Source organism: Leucoraja erinacea, chromosome 19 (assembly GCF_028641065.1).
Source record: "Leucoraja erinacea ecotype New England chromosome 19, Leri_hhj_1, whole genome shotgun sequence".
NCBI lineage: Eukaryota > Metazoa > Chordata > Chondrichthyes > Rajiformes > Rajidae > Leucoraja > Leucoraja erinaceus.
Window position 1 is genome coordinate 4,783,993 of NC_073395.1, and position 17,845 is coordinate 4,801,837.

At 42.1% G+C, this 17,845-nt stretch overlaps 1 protein-coding gene across 1 annotated transcript in view; it reads left to right on the forward strand.

The window, feature by feature from the left end:
* cacna2d4a (calcium channel, voltage-dependent, alpha 2/delta subunit 4a) overlaps positions 1 to 17,845 on the forward strand; it is a 173,563-nt gene that overhangs the window by 109,539 nt on the left and 46,179 nt on the right. The window contains exon 27 of the mRNA XM_055650903.1: positions 11,859 to 11,920. Coding sequence (XP_055506878.1) covers positions 11,859 to 11,920 — 62 coding nt within the window. The remainder of the gene's footprint in view (positions 1 to 11,858; positions 11,921 to 17,845) is intronic.

Below are 17,845 nucleotides of genomic sequence, written 5' to 3' on the forward strand. Positions count from 1 at the left end.
AGTGAATTGGAATGAATTGGATTGAAGTGTGGGTAGGAAAATAGGGGACTCAAAGAAGGCAGGGGTGGGAAGATGATCGGATGGAACAGGAAACAGGAACTGGGTGACAGGGGGGGGGGGGGGGGGGGAAGAAAGGTGTACGTGGGCATGGATGGGGGGGGGGGCAGTAGGTGATATGGGGAGGAGGGGGGAAATTGGGAAAGTTCATGCAGTAGGTGACCTCACCTTAGCACTTGAGGATGTGGCAACAGATGGGGGTGACCTGAGCATTGTGTTCAGAAAGTGTCATGAGGTAGGTGCCATTGTGCTGGAAACCATGCAGAAACAATTTACCTTGGATGTTGCCAGGGCCCAAGGGACTGATTGTCCTGGGAAGCTGGGACTTTATCCTGTGAAGCTGAGGGGAGCTTGTAGATGTGTATACAATCATGAGAAGAATAGATTGGGTGAATGCACAGAATCTTTTCTTCCCAGGGTAAGGGAATTCAAGAAGTAAGGGCATAGGTTTAAGATGAGGGGAAGGATTTAATAGCAAGCTGAGCAGTAACTTTATCACATAATGTGTGGTGGCTATATGGAACAAGATGCCAGATGAAGTAGTTGAGGCAAGTATAGTAACAACATTTAAAAAGGCATTTGTATAGGTACATGGATGGATAGGAAAGGTTCAGAGGGATATGGGCTAAAGAGGCAAATTGGACTAGTTTAGTTGGTCATCTTGATCGGCTCGGACTTGTAGGGCCGAGATGGCCTGTTTCCGTGCTGTAATTGTTATATGGTTATAATGCTCTATCTCTATTGAATCTTGCCATGGAGGGAGTACAGAGAAGGTTCACCAGACTGATTCTTGGGATGTCAGGACTTTCACATGAAGAAAGACTGGATAGACTCGGCTTGTACTCGCTAGAATTTAGAAGATTGAGGGGGTATCTTATAGAAACGTACAAGATTCTTAAGGGGTTGGACAGGCTAGATGCAGGAAGATTGTTCCCGATGTTGGGGAAGTCCAGAACAAGGGGTCACAGTTTAAGGATAAGGGGGAAATCTTTTAGGACCGAGATGAGGAAAACATTTTTCACACCGAGAGTGGTGAATCTCTGGAATTCTCTGCCACAGAAGGTAGTTGAGGCCAGTTCATTGGCTATATTTAAGAGGGAGTTAGATGTGACCCTTGTGGCTAAAGGGATCAGGGGGTATGGAGAGAAGGCAGGTACAGGATACTGAGTTGGATGATCAGCCATGATCATATTGAATGGCGGTGCAGGCTCGAAGGGCCGAATTGCCTCTACTCCTGCAACTATTTTCTATGTTTCTATGTATGTATCCACCAAATGTAATGGCCAAGATTGGAAGAGGTGAATCAATTATTGGTTAAAGTGTGGAGTGGGGAGAATTCTTAGCCAGAGGGGGGGGGGGGGGGGGGGGGGGGGGGGGGGGGGGGGGGGGGGGGGGGGGGGGGGGGGGGGGGGGGGGGGGGGGGGGGGGGGGGGGGGGGGGGGGGGGGGGGGGGGGGGGGGGGGGAGGGGATATCTCCAGCTCGTCATACAATGGGTCATGGGGCCCTAATAACCATTCTGTTCATGGGGATCCCTCTACACATTTTAATTGCACTAGAGGCACCAGGCCTAAGAAATGTGTTACCTGAGGGTCAGAATCTGGGATGTAAATGTGAGGAACCTGTTCTGTAGTGATGGTGCAGGTGGATGAATTATCAAGACAGTGGAGAGAGAGGCTTGAAGAAGCCATGAATTGGAGTGATCGGGGTGGGGTGGTGATCCTAGTATTACACCCGGGGATCAATATAAAAAAACATTGCTGTGAGTCGAGGGCAGCAATCAGATCCTTTAGGTACGATGGGATTGTATGCTTGGGATACAGGTGGGGCCTCAGGGATCGAGAGAATCACAGGGGCATTGATGATCGGGGGAATCACAGGATTGGAAGATCAGTGGGATTGTGTCCACTCATAAACCTGAAGGATTGAGGAATTCCAACCTTGACCTCAGAAAGGTGGCAGCAAGGTGAAGTGTGGGTGGCCTGCTCATGTCAAAGTAGGGGCCAGAAAGATGTGAGAGACATATCCACTAATGATCCTGGTCCAGCATTGCAATGGAATGACTTACTTGTTGTTGGAAAATGATCAAAATGTTTGCTTTCAAGACGGTTCATTCAAAATTCCATGACATTGTTCCAAAAGTACCATCCATCCACAGTAACCCCAAAATAGTTGTTTTCATCTTTCACTCCAGTTGAAAATAATTTGCAATAGCATCACTCTAAAAATGTATTATGCGATTACAATTGTGGACTAAATTTAGACATTTGAGAAAAAATACCCTCGGATAATCTTCAAACCAGTCTACTTTGAATTCTGTGAAACCAAATTGGTCACATTTTGTTGAGATATAAGGAGGCAATCGTCTGAAATACACCTGGGATGGAACATTTAAACACCATTTGCTTCTTGGAAACAGTACATAACATGACTGGAGAGTGCTGGGGAGATACAGTGGGTCAGGCAGCATCAACAGAGAGAAATGGACAGCCGACATATTGGGTTGGAACCCTCCTTCAAATTGAGGCACTTGTTCTTTAAGCCTTACATTTCGACTTCAGTCAGAGACTTACTGCAAGTGCCGAATGTAGATTCCTTAAAACACCACACTTTTGACATGAATATACGTGTATCAGAGAGAACATTCTCCCTCCAACACAAACCAAAATAGTTTTTTTTTTCTCTCACATTTGATAAAATACCTCTCTCGCAAATTTCAAACAGATACAAACATTTAGGTCTCTCTTTAGTTTTATTTTGATAATTACAGTGTTATTTAATCCCTTGATACATGCAGAATGTGCGTCTTTCTAAATGAATAAATAAATACATTGCCTTACCTTTTCCATAGATTGTCATCGCTCATCCTACATCACGAGTGCAGATTTTTTTTCTGTTGCTGAGTTGAATAACATTACAGTTAAATATACCGATGAACTGCAGATGAAAGAACCTGGGGAGATACAAGCTATCTCTTTTGTATTTTGAGCAAATCTTTCTCTGCCCGGAACAACACTGTAATCAGGTTGAATCTGAAGCACTCGGCTGTGACACTGGGCTTGTGTGCTAAATTGATATTGCATATATTACAGCCACGTTGAAGCAAGATTTAAAATTGAACATCTCGGTGGAATATCTTATCCTCAATTTGAATTTTGAAATGAGATTTTATTCCTCTCTTTCTTGGTCACAACCGTGTGTGGAACGTTAAATCCTTGCTCTCTTTTATGAAAGTTTAGGAAGATTCAGACCTCATTTGTCTCAGTGGATCAGACAGACACCTGCTCGAGGCAAACGTTGATGCTTGCAGGAATCCCCTTCCCCATTCGCAGAAGTAATTCTTTCCACCTGACTGCCAAGCTGAGGTTAACTAATGGGACTGCAGGGAAATCTCAGTTTTATGGTTGGCCTATTTAGACTGTCGTTTGTGCAGTTTCTATTTCTAGCGTAGCCCAATTTGCAAATTGTTTAATAGCTGCAAATACTCCAAGTGAGACAAAGTGAATTTTATCTTTGTCCTGCAGAATGTTCTTTCGAAATAACAGTGATCATTTCAAACCATTTGAAATCTATGTGAACAAAATAATGAATGAATAAATAGTTGCGACTTTCATTTCCAAAGCACACAAAGAACACCCTAGCCCAATCAGACCTGCTCACAAATATTTGGTGACGTCCAAAAATCAGATGAGTTTACCCACAGACTAGTCACTTAAATCATTCTCGCAGTCAATGACTCCTCCATTATCATTATATGTCCTGTTTCACCAGTAATGCCCCTGTCCCACTTAGGAAACCTGAACGGAAACCTCTGGAGACTTTTTCGCCCCACCCAAGGTTTCCGTGCTGTTCCCGGAGGTTGCAGGTGGTTGCCGGAGGTTGCAGGTAGGGAGACTGACAAAAACCTCCGGGAACCGCATGGATACCTTGGGTGGGGCGCAAAGTCTCCAGAGGTTTCCGTTCAGGTTTCCTAAGTGGGACAGGGGCATTAGGCTCTAAATCTAGAGTGGCAGCAGAGTTGGGAGCAAGTACCTTGGGAATCCTCAACATTGATTCAAGACTGCATGCTATTTCATGCCATCAGGTCGAGCCTGAGCAAGGAAATTCACTAACTTCTACCCAGTGCTTTCCATCAGCAGTCCACTCTGTTTAATACTATTTAAGAATTGAGGGCAGCAAAGATATGTATGTAAGTCTCGCAAAGGAGGGGTTCTGTTGTATGAACTGGCCAGTCCAGAAAGACAAAGCAACCATTCAGACACCTGAGTTAGATGGACGAGAATCCAATGAGTGATAGATCTATTTGACATCATTTTCATCAGTGTACATCTTGTAGATACATCTTCCAATTTCACTATTTGTGGATTTTTTTCCAATTGTAAAACACAATACCTGATCATTTTCAGATCATTTAACTTTCTCCTGAAATTTGGTGAAGTACTTCTAAACTTGTGACTTTGACGTGATTTCCATTATTAGAACATGGATCACATTGCCCGAGGATGGATAATATGATCCAATGTCATTGGACAGTCCTGGACCAACCTGCGTATGTAGTTCAATACCCAACTCACACCCCCATCAAGTAGCGGCCTTACGCATATCTCATCCCCACTTCTACCCCTTGCTGCCCTTCACAGCCGCTCCCAAATATTAATCCCAACTCCGCATCTCCTGAGATGGTGATCACATCATTCTCCAAGGCCGGAACCTGATGTCCACATCCTGCAAACGTGAAGACAGCCAATGGCGCCAATCACCAATGACAAACCCTTCCCATGCTTCTTACCTGACCAATGGCCCCACTCCTCAGGACAATCCTTTGCTCATTTCTTGAGTGCCTTTCCCATTGTACTCGCCCATTTATCTGGGAAATATCACCCGGATCCTTCTTCCCCCTAGTCGTGCCTCAAGAAACAGGAGCATGGGATTCTTGTTGCATTCTAACATCTATGTTTGCTGCCACGCCACACCAGCCCTCGAGCTATCACAGCACAGACTCGGGTTGTTCTTTTCCCCTGTTCAGCCTCGGTAATGAGATCCAATGCACCCCACAACACACCACCCACACACAGCACATGGGTGGGTCTGTTGCCTCTCCCCTATCACCGCCCCTTCCAAATCCATTCATGGCTCTGACACTCCCTTCCACCAAACTACTCCAACCCCCACGCACATACCTATCAGCTTCAATTCTTCCTTCCACGCTACCCCACCCCTCCCCTACAGTCACAGACGTCAAATGCCTTATTTCCCACACATTCCCAGCAAAGAGTATCATATCCTCCTCACCCATCAACACAGATCTTCCTCCATTAAACATCCACAGCACAGGATGGTGGATTTTCAATTAAGATAATGTATAACAAGAGGAATCAAATATAGGAGCAAAGAGGTCCTTCTGCAGTTGTACAGAGTCCTAGTGAGACCACACCTGGAGTATTGTGTGTAGTTTTGGTTCCCTAATTTGAGGAAGGACATTCTTGCTATTGAGGGAGTGCAACGTAGGTTTACAAGGTTAATTTCCGGGATGGCGGGACTGTCATATGCTGAGAGAATGGAGCGGCTGGGCTTGTACACTCTGGTGTATAGAAGGATGAGAGGAGATCTCATTGAAACATATAAGATTGTTAAGGGCTTGGACACGCTAGAGGCAGGAAACATGTTCCCGATGTTGGGGGAGTCCAGAACCAAGAGCCACAGTTTAAGAATAAGAAGTAAGCCATTTAGAACGGAGAGACGAGGAAACACTTTTTTCTCACAGAGAGTGGTAAATCTGTGGAATTCTCTGCCTCAGAGGACGGTGGAGGCGGGTTCTCTGGATGCTTTCAAGAGATAGGGCTCTTAAAAATAGCGGAGTCAGGGGATATGGGGAGAAGGCAGGAACCCCCGTTACTGATTGGGGATGATCAGCCATGATCACATTAAATGGCGGTGCTGGCTGGAAGGGCCGAATGGCCTACTCCTGCACCTATTGTCTATTGTCTATAATGCTCATGTGTTGAAGCATCGGGTCTGGGGCATTATATGGGAGTAAAGTGTGCATGGGGGAGGCCAGAAACTATAACAGTCATTGGCTCCTCATTGTAACACCCACAGCCTTTGTGTTCTGCGTTGAGTCACGGTCTTGCTGCCTTTCCCCAGCATTATGCTCTGGATTTGCTCCTGCAGCCTGTGCCAAGTCAGGCCTGGGGTCTCAACTCAAGACCCCACTGATTTCAATGAGGATAAAAGAGCAAGAAAGGGGAAAGAAGATCATTTATTAAAAAAATAATTTTGCTTTAATATTTAACCTTTAATGATATAATTATTTACAAATATTTGTTTTTCAATATCCATTCTTTCCAATTAACTCAATTAGTTTTTAAATGTCTGAATATTTGAGACCTGTCGCATGCAATTAATGACAACGGTTTAAAAAAAAAAATCTTAAAATAATCTAAAAATCAAAATAATTTTGAACATATTAAAAGGTTTAAAGCTGACAAATGACCATGGTCATTTGTCAGCTTTAAACCTTTTAAAATGTTCAAAATTATTTTGATTTTTAGATTATTTTAAGATTATTTTTTTTTTTAAACCGTTGTCATTAATTGCACCATCACAATTCATGTCACTTTGCTGTGTGTCACAGGTATTGTGGAGATAGAACTTCCTCACTGCAAGGACCTGGTTTCTGCCTGAACCAGCCTTAAAGGGCACCTGAAAAGTAAAGGATCACAGTCTGGATTCATGTGGATGATGAATTATGCCTCAACGCTGTTAAATTAAATTAAATTAAAAAATACTAAACTTTAAACAAAATATTTTTGTAGGTATTATTCTTACAAACACTGGTAATGGTTTGTGTTTTTGAAGTTATTCCATTCATATTAACCATATAACCATATAACAATGACAGCACGGAAACAGGCCATCTCGGCCCTACAAGTCCGTGCCGAACAAATTTTTTTTCCCCTTAGTCCCACCTGCCTGCACTCATACCATAACCCTCCATTCCCTTCTCATCCATATGCCTATCCAATTTATTTTTAAATGATACCAATGAACCTGCCTCCACCACTTCCACTGGAAGCTCATTCCACACCGCTACCACTCTCTGAGTAAAGAAGTTCCCCCTCATATTACCCCTAAACTTCTGTCCCTTAATTCTGAAGTCATGTCCTCTTGTTTGAATTACACAGTGATACTTTGAGAAATGTTATTTTTAATACAGCATCCCCAGGACTCTCAGTGCCTTCAGGCTAGCCATTACTTGATCGCTTGTGGTTAAAGGGATTTTTCTTCAGGGATTTTAGCATCATGGTAGGAAAGTTGAGTGATAGGCAAGAAATTAGTGTTCAAGAAGGAACTGCAGATGCTGGAGAATCGAAGGTACACAAAAAAGCTGGAGAAACTCAGCGGCTGCAGTAGCATCTATGGAGCGAAGGAAATAGGCAACGTTTCGTCCCGAAACGTTGCCTATTTCCTTCGCTCCATTTATGCTGCTGCTCCCGCTGAGTTTCTCCGGCAAGAAACTAGTGTTCTGTTTCACAAATAAATCACAAGTTTCTATGCCTTGAGATCTTTGGGAAGCCATTACAAATTGGTGACATGGATAGATTATTTTCTTAGGAATTGTGGAAGGACATTGATCACTTCTACTTGACAGGTTTTCTGATAATTCATTAGGACACAGAAGGAGGCCATTTGGTCCATCAAATCTTTGTGGCACGCAGCAGCCACCCACCAGTTTCGTTGCCCTGTTTATATCCGTTTATAGTGCCAAAACATATATTTGCAAGGAGAAATATGTGTGCCAAATAAACAAATATACATTAAGGCTCCAAAACCATTGACAGTTCAAGTCAAGTCAAGTCACGTTTATTTGTCACATACACATACGAGATGTGCAGTGAAATGAAAGTGGCAATGCTCGCGGATAATTTGAGTATGGCTAAGTTAAAGGCAAAGCTTCACTTCCAATGGAAGGTTTGCTTTGTTCTGGTCCACTTATGTTAAATGATTATGGAGTTGGAGATTCTCCAACTGGGTACTGATGTATCAATCTGCGACTAGTGCAATAGCGAGATGGCCTTCTGGATCTGATGAAGGTAAGGTCAAGGACCTGCCAAACATGGTGAAAAGCTTCGGCAGCCAGGCCTCATTAGAGAAAATTTGGGCCATCAAAATTGCCTAACTTTGGTAAATTCTTCTATGTCCCAATACAGATTTCTGATGTGAGTCTGAATTGTTTAACATTCCTCGGGTAGACTATTGAACTTCCTTTAATTTATGAAAATGTTAGTTTAAAATGTTTTGATTGAATGCTTGTATTGATTTTAGTTTGACAAACATATCTGATACCTTCCACTCAAATGGAGTAAAGGGGCTGTCCCACTGTACGAGGTAATTCAAGAGCTCTCCCGAATTAAAAAAAAAATCAAATTTGTGGTAAGCACGTACAATGTACGTAGCGGGTACGTCGGAGCTCGGGACGTCTCTTAGCGGCTCGTAACGCTAACGGCAGGTACTAGGGAAACGCGGTAAGCTCGTGAAGATTTTTCAACATTTTGAAAAATGTCCACGAGAGCCCCGAGTACCGACGGGCGGCCATTACTGTGATTCTCCGAGTTCGAATCGGGGAAACTCTTGAATTACCTCGTACAGTGGGACAGCCCCTTAATGGTTTTTATTTGAAAAAATAAATTGAGGGACAACAGTCAATAATGCAATTAGCAAAATTAAACCTGTTTATGGAATTTTTTTAAATGCTGAGAATTGGTAAACTCATTTCACAAAGAGGGCGAGAATTTTGTTCAGACTGCTCCAAATTAAAAGGATAAACAAACTACTGGAAAGACTCAGCAGGTCAGTTGGAGACACTAGGAACAGCAGATGCTGGTTTACTAAACGCTGGAGCAACTCAATGGATCAGGCAGAATCTCCAGACGAGATGGATCAGTGATATTTCAGGTTAGGTTTGGATATTTCAGGACCTTTCTTCAGGCAGGTCATCTTTGGAAGTGAAACAATATGGAGCGAATGTGTTGTGTTTGGTCCGTAATTATCGGTCCTGAAACGTTAGCTCATTTCCTTCACATAAATGCTGCTTGACGTGTGTTTCCAGTCTTTTCTGATTTTATTCATATTTGTAGCATTTCCAGTTTTTTTAATTTCCAAATCAAAAAGTGCTGTACATTTGATAATAGGGTCATCATAAAGCAGAACAACTGCACACATTTGTGGATGTCCTGGCACCCGGCAGATATCACATTTTATCATTTTTTGGTTGATATTTATTTTCATATTTTTCCAGTGATTGCGAAAATAGACTATATTCATAAAGGGGCTGTCCCACTTGGGCAACCTAATTGGCGAGTTTAGAAGAGTTTAGGAGAGTTTGAAAAAATGTCATTTTGAAGACCTCCTTCGACCTGCTTCGACTATGTTGAAGACTAGCTTCAACTAGCTACGACTAACTTCAGGAAAATTGGACACTGAAGAGTGTAGAGTGAAGATGACCTCCTTCGATCTCCTTCGACTTCCCTTCAGCCTCCCTTCAACTATGATGAAGACTATCTAGTGATTCCATAAATACCCTCTGGGTGATTTATCAGTTTACAAATAACATGCCAAACTATGTCCCCTCTACGACTAAATCCTCGGTGCTACGAGTCAAGGCCCCTCAAAAAAGTATCGATTTTTTTTCCAGTAGAGTTCCAGCAACCTTTTTTTACTCGCACTGCCTCCAGGGCTAGTACATCCTTTCTTAAGTATGGACCCCAGAACTGGCATTTTTGCAGCAACGTGTTTGTTATAAAAATATGCCGCAACCTAGCTGATTGCCTTGAGTACTAACGGGGACTACTCTCGAGCATGATGAGGAGATGTTACTAAAGACAAATATCTCATAACGACTAAACCTCGTGTATCGACCATACTGCGAGTATGAGTCAAGGGCAAATTCGCCACAACTCGCGAATTAGGTCACCGCAGTGGGACAGCCCCTTTACTGTTACTTCCTACAGATATATCGAGCCAACCTCCTTCCAGCAATGCTGGCTATGTTCCTCTTCCACATAGAACATGCCTTCACTGGGTATTATCCTACATCAGCCTCTCTGGTTTCTCATAGCCTGGGAACATCAAATCTCTTCCCTTCTCCCACCATTGTAACCGCTTGCCTTCAACTAACAGCGCTCACCATTGGCATAAACAGTGCCGCTGCCAGTCACATACAATCCTTTACAAGCTGGCTTCTGGGGCCCAGATTTTAAGCCTGACACCAGACTCCTCATGCTGACACTCTAAGCTCAGAAATAGCAAGACATTACCGGACAGATAGTGGAAAAGTACGCTCATAGCATCGTTGAGAAAACAACAAATCCAAGTTGACTCTTAAGAATTTCTGCCTCGCGACCATTTAGGTTTGATAAAGTAGGTTTGGGACTAGCACCCAGCATAAACCAGACTGATTCCTGGGATGTCAGGACTTTCATATGAAGAAAGACTGGATAGACTCGGCTTGTAATCGCTAGAATTTAGAAGATTGAGGGGGGATCTTATAGAAACTTACAAAATTCTTAAGGGGTGGGACAGGCTAGATGCAGGAAGATTGTTCCCGATGTTGGGGAAGTCCAGAACAAGGGGTCACAGTTTTAGGATAAAAGGGAAATCTTTTAGGACTGAGATGAGAAGAACATTTTTCACACAGAGAGTGGCGAATCTCTGGAATTCTCTGCCACAGAATGTAGTTGAGGCCAGTTCATTGGCTATATTTAAGAGGGAGTTAGATGTGGCCCTTGTGGCTAAAGGGATCAGGGGGTATGGAGAGAAGGCAGGTACAGGATACTAAGTTGGGTGATCAGCCATGATCATATTGAATGGCGGTGCAGGCTTGAAGGGCCGAATGGCCTACTCCTGCACCTATTTTCTATGTTTCTTTGGTGCCAAGAATGCACTACCCGACAAACTAAGCACCTACATGTCTCTTCCAACAACTCTCGCCCTGTCTGTGAACCGTCTGCAGTCCCCACATTGGTCTCATCTGTCATCTCAGTTCCCACAGAATTGGAGTGAAGGAAATCGCGCTTGATCCCAAGGGGCTGCCTACGAATAAGACGACAAACCTGCTTCAGTATTCTCTAACTGCACAGCAGTGATTTCCTTCACCAACCCTTCCGATCTTTCCCCAGTGTCAATTATTTAACCATGTAACCATATAACAATTACAGCATGGAGGCCATCTCGGCCCTTCTAGCCCGTGCCGAACACTTAATCTCCCCTAGTCCCATCTACCTGCACTCAGACCATAACCCTCCATTCCTTTCCCGTCCATATAACTATCCAATTTATTTTTAAATGATAAAATCGAACCTGCCTCCACCACCTCCACTGGAAGCTCATTCCACACAGCCACCACTCTCTGAATAAAGAAGTTCCCCCTCATGTTACCCCTAAACTTCTCTAAAAGTCATGTCCTCTTGTTTGAATCTTCAGTGGGAAAAGCTTATCCACGTCAACTCTGTCTATCCCTCTCATCATTTTAAAGACCTCTATCAAGTTCCCCCTTAACCTTCTGCGCTCCAAAGAATAAAGACCTAACTTGTTCAACCTTTCTCTGTAACTTAGTTGCTGAAACCCAGGCAACATTCTAGTAAATCTCCTCTGTACTCTCTCTATTTTGTTGACATCCTTCCTATAATTAGGCGACCAAAATTGTACACCATTTCATCCTGCGCTGTCAAAACTTGTGATCATTACAGGAAAGGAACGCGATTATTGTCATAACTTTGTTTGTTTTATACATCTTATTTTGCAGCAGTCGGCGTGCAGATGAACCTCGCATTAATGCGGCGGAGATTCTGGGCAATTACACAACAGGTAAAAAGTGAATTTTGAGTAGTTATGTGACTCCTCCAGTTACTTTATACAGGTTGCATTTCTTTTAATTTTTAATCTGCTCTTACAAAGGTCTGAGGATCATTTCTAGCTCATTGTATCTAGTTGTCACAGAGTTGTGAACATTTTTAATTTAATTTGTATGAAGCACCATTTTCACAATCTATTGATTCAATAAATTGAATTTGACTGACGAGTCATATTCAGAATTAGCAATTCACAAATTATTAATAATGTATTTAGTAATTAAAACAGTAATTGTATCATTTGTAATCTGGAGTAAATTTATAAAAAGACCATGTTTCCTTGATTATATAGATTTTTCTCATTGTATGCTATTTTGTGTATCAAAATAATGAAATAACAATATTTCCAATGAAGGCATATTAGCCAGAGCAGTACAGCACGTGATCAGGCCCTTCAGCCCACATGAACTGTTCTGAATGTGATGTCAAGACCAACTCTCACCTGCTTCAAAATAATTCATATCCCTCCATTCCCCACATATACACGTGCCTATCCAAAAGTTTCTTCAATGCCACTATTGTATCTTCCTCAATCATTCATTCCCCCCACTATTGTATCTTCCTCAATCATCCTTCTGGAAATAGGCAACGTTTCGGGCCGAAACCCTTACGGGTTTCGGCCCGAAACGTTGCCTATTTCCTTCGCTCCATAGATGCTGCTGCACCCGCTGAGTTTCTCCAGCACTTTTGTCAGAGGAGAAATTCTTTGCTCGAAATACATGGCACGTTGGTATAATAGTTGTATATCCACATGCAACTCCACAAATATTGATGGAATATAGAGAGAGTACAGAGGAGATTTACTAGAATGTTGCCTGGGTTTCAACAACTAAGTTACAGACATAGGTTGAATAAGTTAGGTCTTTATTCTCTGGAGCGCAGAAGGTTAAGGGGGGACTTGATAGAGGTCTTTAAAATGATGAGAGGGATAGACAGAGTTGATGTGGACCAGCTTTTCCCTTTGAGAATAGGGAAGATTCAAACAAGAGGACATGTCTTCAGAATTAAGGGACAGAAGTTTAAGGGTATCATGAGGGGGAACTTCTTTACTCAGAGAGTGGTAGCGGTGTGGAATGAGCTTCCAGTGGAAGTGGTGGAGGCAGGTTCATTGGTATCATTTAAAAATAAATTGGATAGGCATATGGATGAGAAGGTGGAGGGTTATGGTATGAGTGCAGGCAGGTGGGACTAAGGGAAAAAAAAAAATTTGTTCAGCACGGACTTGTAGGGCCGAGATGGCCTGTTTCCGTGCTGTAATTGTTATATGGTTATATTAAGTAGTATAGTTAAGAACATAACATTATATTGCAACATTGATAGTTTAGGCAAATAGACAAAATCGTGATGAATAGATTTCAACATAGGCAGCAGTGATGTCATTATATATCCAAGTACTATACTGAATTATTTAAAGTGTAAAAAAAGCTAGGAACTGTGAAAGAAATCAATGGGATCCATGCGCAGAGGTCTCTATAAAGTACTGGTGAGGTACAACAATTAATCATAGGAGTAATGCTGGGAAGAAGGTACACAAAATTGCTGGAGAAACTCAGTGGGTGCAGCAGCATCTATGGAGCGAAGAAAATAGGCGACGTTTCGGGCCGAAACCCTTCTTCAGACTGATCCTGGGAAGAACCCTTATATTCAAAGTGAGAGAATAATACTAACAATATCAACAGCTGTAGAAATCACAGTTAGACCATACCTGGAGTGTTGACTATACTCTAGCCAGTGTAATATTACCAGGTGTCCTAGATTTGAGGTGTGAGTTCCTGGAATGCAGAAGGTAAAGGGATAGCATAGTTGAGATTGTCAAGGTTTTTGAAGCTGTTAGAGCAGATATGCACATCCATACACGGCATGTCTAGTGTAAAGAGACTTAATACCCTGAAATCAGAGAAATCAGACGAAAAAAACAATGTTGGGAAATAGGTTACACAAAAAAGCTGGAGAAACTCAGCGGGTGCAGCAGCATCTATGGAGCGAAGGAAATAGGCAACGTTTCAGGCTGAAACCCTGAAGGAAATAGGCAACGTTTCAGGCCGAAACCCTGAAGGAAATAGGCAACGTTTCGGGCTGAAACCCTGAAGGAAATAGGCAACGTTTCGGGCCGAAACCCTGAAGGAAATAGGCAACGTTTCGGGCCGAAACCCTGAAGGAAATAGGCAGCGTTTCGGGCCGAAACCCTGAAGGAAATAGGCAACGTTTCGGGCCGAAACCCTTCCGGGTTTCGGGCCGAAACGTTGCCTATTTCCTTCGCTCCATAGATGCTGCTGCACCCGCTGAGCTTCTCCAGCTTTTTTGTGTAACCTTCGATTCTCCAGCATCTGCAGTTCCTTCTTAAACAATGTTGGGAAATAGTTCAATAGGAAATAATATAAAACTTCCAGCTTCAAAAGGCAGTGGATATTCCTGCTAGTACCATCAGTGCTAATATTCCCATGGCCACTTCACTCATCAGGTACACCTCCAGATGCCCCTCCAGTATGTGGTGCCTTGGGGTTTCGGAAATATTTCCGTACTGTGGCTCCTTGCCACTGCTTGATATTTTCTAAATAGGTCGCCTTTAGTTTTTCTCATTCTTTTCTCCTTTGACTGGATCTTGAAATATTACTTTACAAGGGGTTGCCGTTCCTCATATCGTAGCCAGATTATTTTTTAGCTTTCCCCTTTTAAAGGTTTTTTTAAAAAGCTATTCGGCCAAAGGGCCCCCAGATCCCAATCGCCAATTGATTCTCCTGCCGCAGATACTGCCTGACCTGCCGAGTGATTCCAGCACTTCCTGTTTTTGTCGAGGAAACCATCTTGTGTTTCAGCTTCAGAGTTATTGGTCCACTGTATTCATTCATTTGGCTTCTCCTTTGCAAATTAAATTCTCAGGAATATATTATAACATTACATTTCAAATGGTGAGAACTCTGACCACTTTGATATAGATTTTACTCATCCCAGTGCAGAAAACATAACATGGAATTCTTTGCTCTGTTACGATAAGATCCATTAGCTATTTATCTTAAGGATATTCCAAAGCATATTTTGAAGTCTGAATGCCTGATGTATGTTATTTTAGGATGCTTCTATATTAAAAATGATTGCATTAAAAATGGAAGATAATAAAGGGCCTTATTAAGGCATGTGCATAAGCTGTTGAAACCAAATAGTTTCCATGGGAATGGCTGCTGATAATTTAATATTGTGTTGTGCATGAGCTATTAAGGCTGATCCTGTGATCTGCAGCGATGACTACACTGAGCAGAGTGGGAGTTTCACTCCTTGAGCAAAAAACAATCATCACCACTAAACCATGCAGGATCTCAACAATCTGCCTTGGCCAGATTTATTTCTGCAGTTTTTTCAGTGTTGTTTTAATTGCAAAACCTTCTCATTAACCCTGGTAATATCTAATTTTGTATCCTCATCTCTGGATTTCATACAATCAGGGGAAAAATGGTTAGTTGTAAAAGTAACGGCACCCGCACTCGGAGGTTGCTGTCTTAATTACTCAAGATTGAAATAGTTCATCCATGAAGAAGCCTCATGCAAGTGAACAGAGCAGTGAACCAAACATAGCCACATATTAATACTACAATAATAATTTGGCCAGGTACATTCGTACGTGTATAGGAAGGTGTGGATTGAGTTGACACTATAATGGCAACAAGCCGCACAAATATCTGTCAGTAGATTTTACTGCTGAGAATTTCATAGTCGTCTTCAGATCAGTGGATCCGGAGGTGTGCTTAGGAACTGCACCAAGGCGGGTATGTTGTTTGAACTGCACCAAGGCGGATATGTTGATAGAAACATAGAAAATAGGTGCAGGAGTAGGCCATTCAGCCCTTCGAGCCTGCACCGCCATTCAATATGATCATGGCTGATCATCCAACTCAGTATCCTGTACCTCCCTTCTCTCCATACCCCCTGATCCCTTTAGCCACAAGGGCCACATCTAACTCCCTCTTAAATATAGCCAATGAACTGGCCTCAACTACCTTCTGTGGCAGAGAGTTCCAGTGATTCACCACTCTCTGCGTGAAAAATGTTTTTCTCATCTCGGTCCTAAAGGATTTCCCCCTCTATCCTCAAACTGTGACCCCTTGTCCTGGACTTCCCCAACATTGGGAACAATCTTCTTGCATCTAGCCTGTCCAACCCCTTAAGAATTTTGTACGTTTCTATAAGATCCCGCCTTAATCTCCTAAATTCTAGCGAGTACAAGCCGAGTCTATCCAGTCTTTCATCATATGAAAGTCCTGACATCTCAGGAATCAGTCTGGTGAACCTTCTCTGTCTCTATGGCAAGAATGTCTTTCCTCAGAGTTGGAGTTAAAACTGTACGCAATACTCCAGGTGTGGTCTCACCAAGACCCTGTACAACTGCAGTAGAACCTCCCTGCTCCTATACTCAAATCCTTTTGCTATGAATGTTAACATACCATTGGCTTTCTTCACTGCCTGCTGCACCTGCATGCCTACTTTCAATGACTGGTGTACCATGACACCCAGGTCTCGTTGCATCTCCCCTTTTCCTAATCGGCCACCGTTTAGTGAACACTTGATGAGCGTTGTGTAAAAGCTTGTTGTGGAATGTTATATGTTGGTGCATGTTTGATTTTAACTCTATATTTGATTAATATGCTGTGATATTATTCAACTTTATTTATTTCGGACTCAAGGTCCAGACATTACATCAAATACATTGCATATAAAAACACCATAAAATACATATAAAATCTTAGTATATCACATAAAAGCATGAATTAGCAAGCACTTAGAAATGATATACAAAAAAACACAATACATGATTTAAAATCCAGAATAAAAAAGATCAGTTTGCTTTGAAGTGTCTATTCATGTATGTTGGTATAGCAGATTATATTGATTTATACTGGTCTATAACCTGGTTTATGCTTGTTTTCCTCTTCTTGCATCCTACTGCTTCCCCTGCCTGTTTCTGCTCTGCAGTCCAATGACACTGATGTAAGTGGAATTTTGGTGGAATAAATGTGTAGGAAGGAACTGCAGATGCTGGTTTACACTGAAGATAAACGCACAGTGCTGGAGTAACTCCGACAGCTTCTCTGGATAGAAGGAATGAGCGACATTTTGGGTCGAGAGTCTGAAGAAGGGTTCCAACCCGAAACGCCACCTATTCTTTCTATTCAGATGGTGCCTGTCCTGCTGAGTTGATCCAGCATTGTGTGTCCATCTTTTGTGGAATAAATGTGTATCAGGGAAAACAGAGCTGCAGCCTGAGACAGCTATTGTTTTGTCTTTATCTGGTACTGCTGGTTAATGGCAATGAAACCAAAGTAAAAACAAGTTCCATCCAAGAGAACTGATCCCAGATGACTGAGATATTACGTATTTCATTATCATTTCAAATCCATCTCAATTTTCTCCCTTCTATCTAATGACAAAGTAAGCATTACAAGACAGGTTATTTCATCCGAGTTGCTGCAGAATACTTTAGATGGAGAAGAATTACTAATTTTAATATTAAAATAAGCTAATAAGTTAATATTAAAATGTTAACAAATGCATTTATGTTTGCAATAATTCTATTTGTGTTGTTAACTAGAATTTATTTTTCATAAAGCTACTTATTGCTTGGACTGTATTTGTCAAAATACAGTCTTTTTCAGTAACTTTTCCCAACTTTTTCAATTGGGATTTTCAAGATAACAGATTTTTGCAACACAATTATGCACCAAAGATATGATGACCAGCATTTCTAAAATAATAGTCACAAATTCAAAGGAAAACATGGAAATGATATACATAATTCCACTATTACAGCTAGAAAGCATATTTTAGCACAAAAGGGTATAATTTGGCCTGATAAACATGTGCAATAGACATTTGGCTTCAAGCGTACACA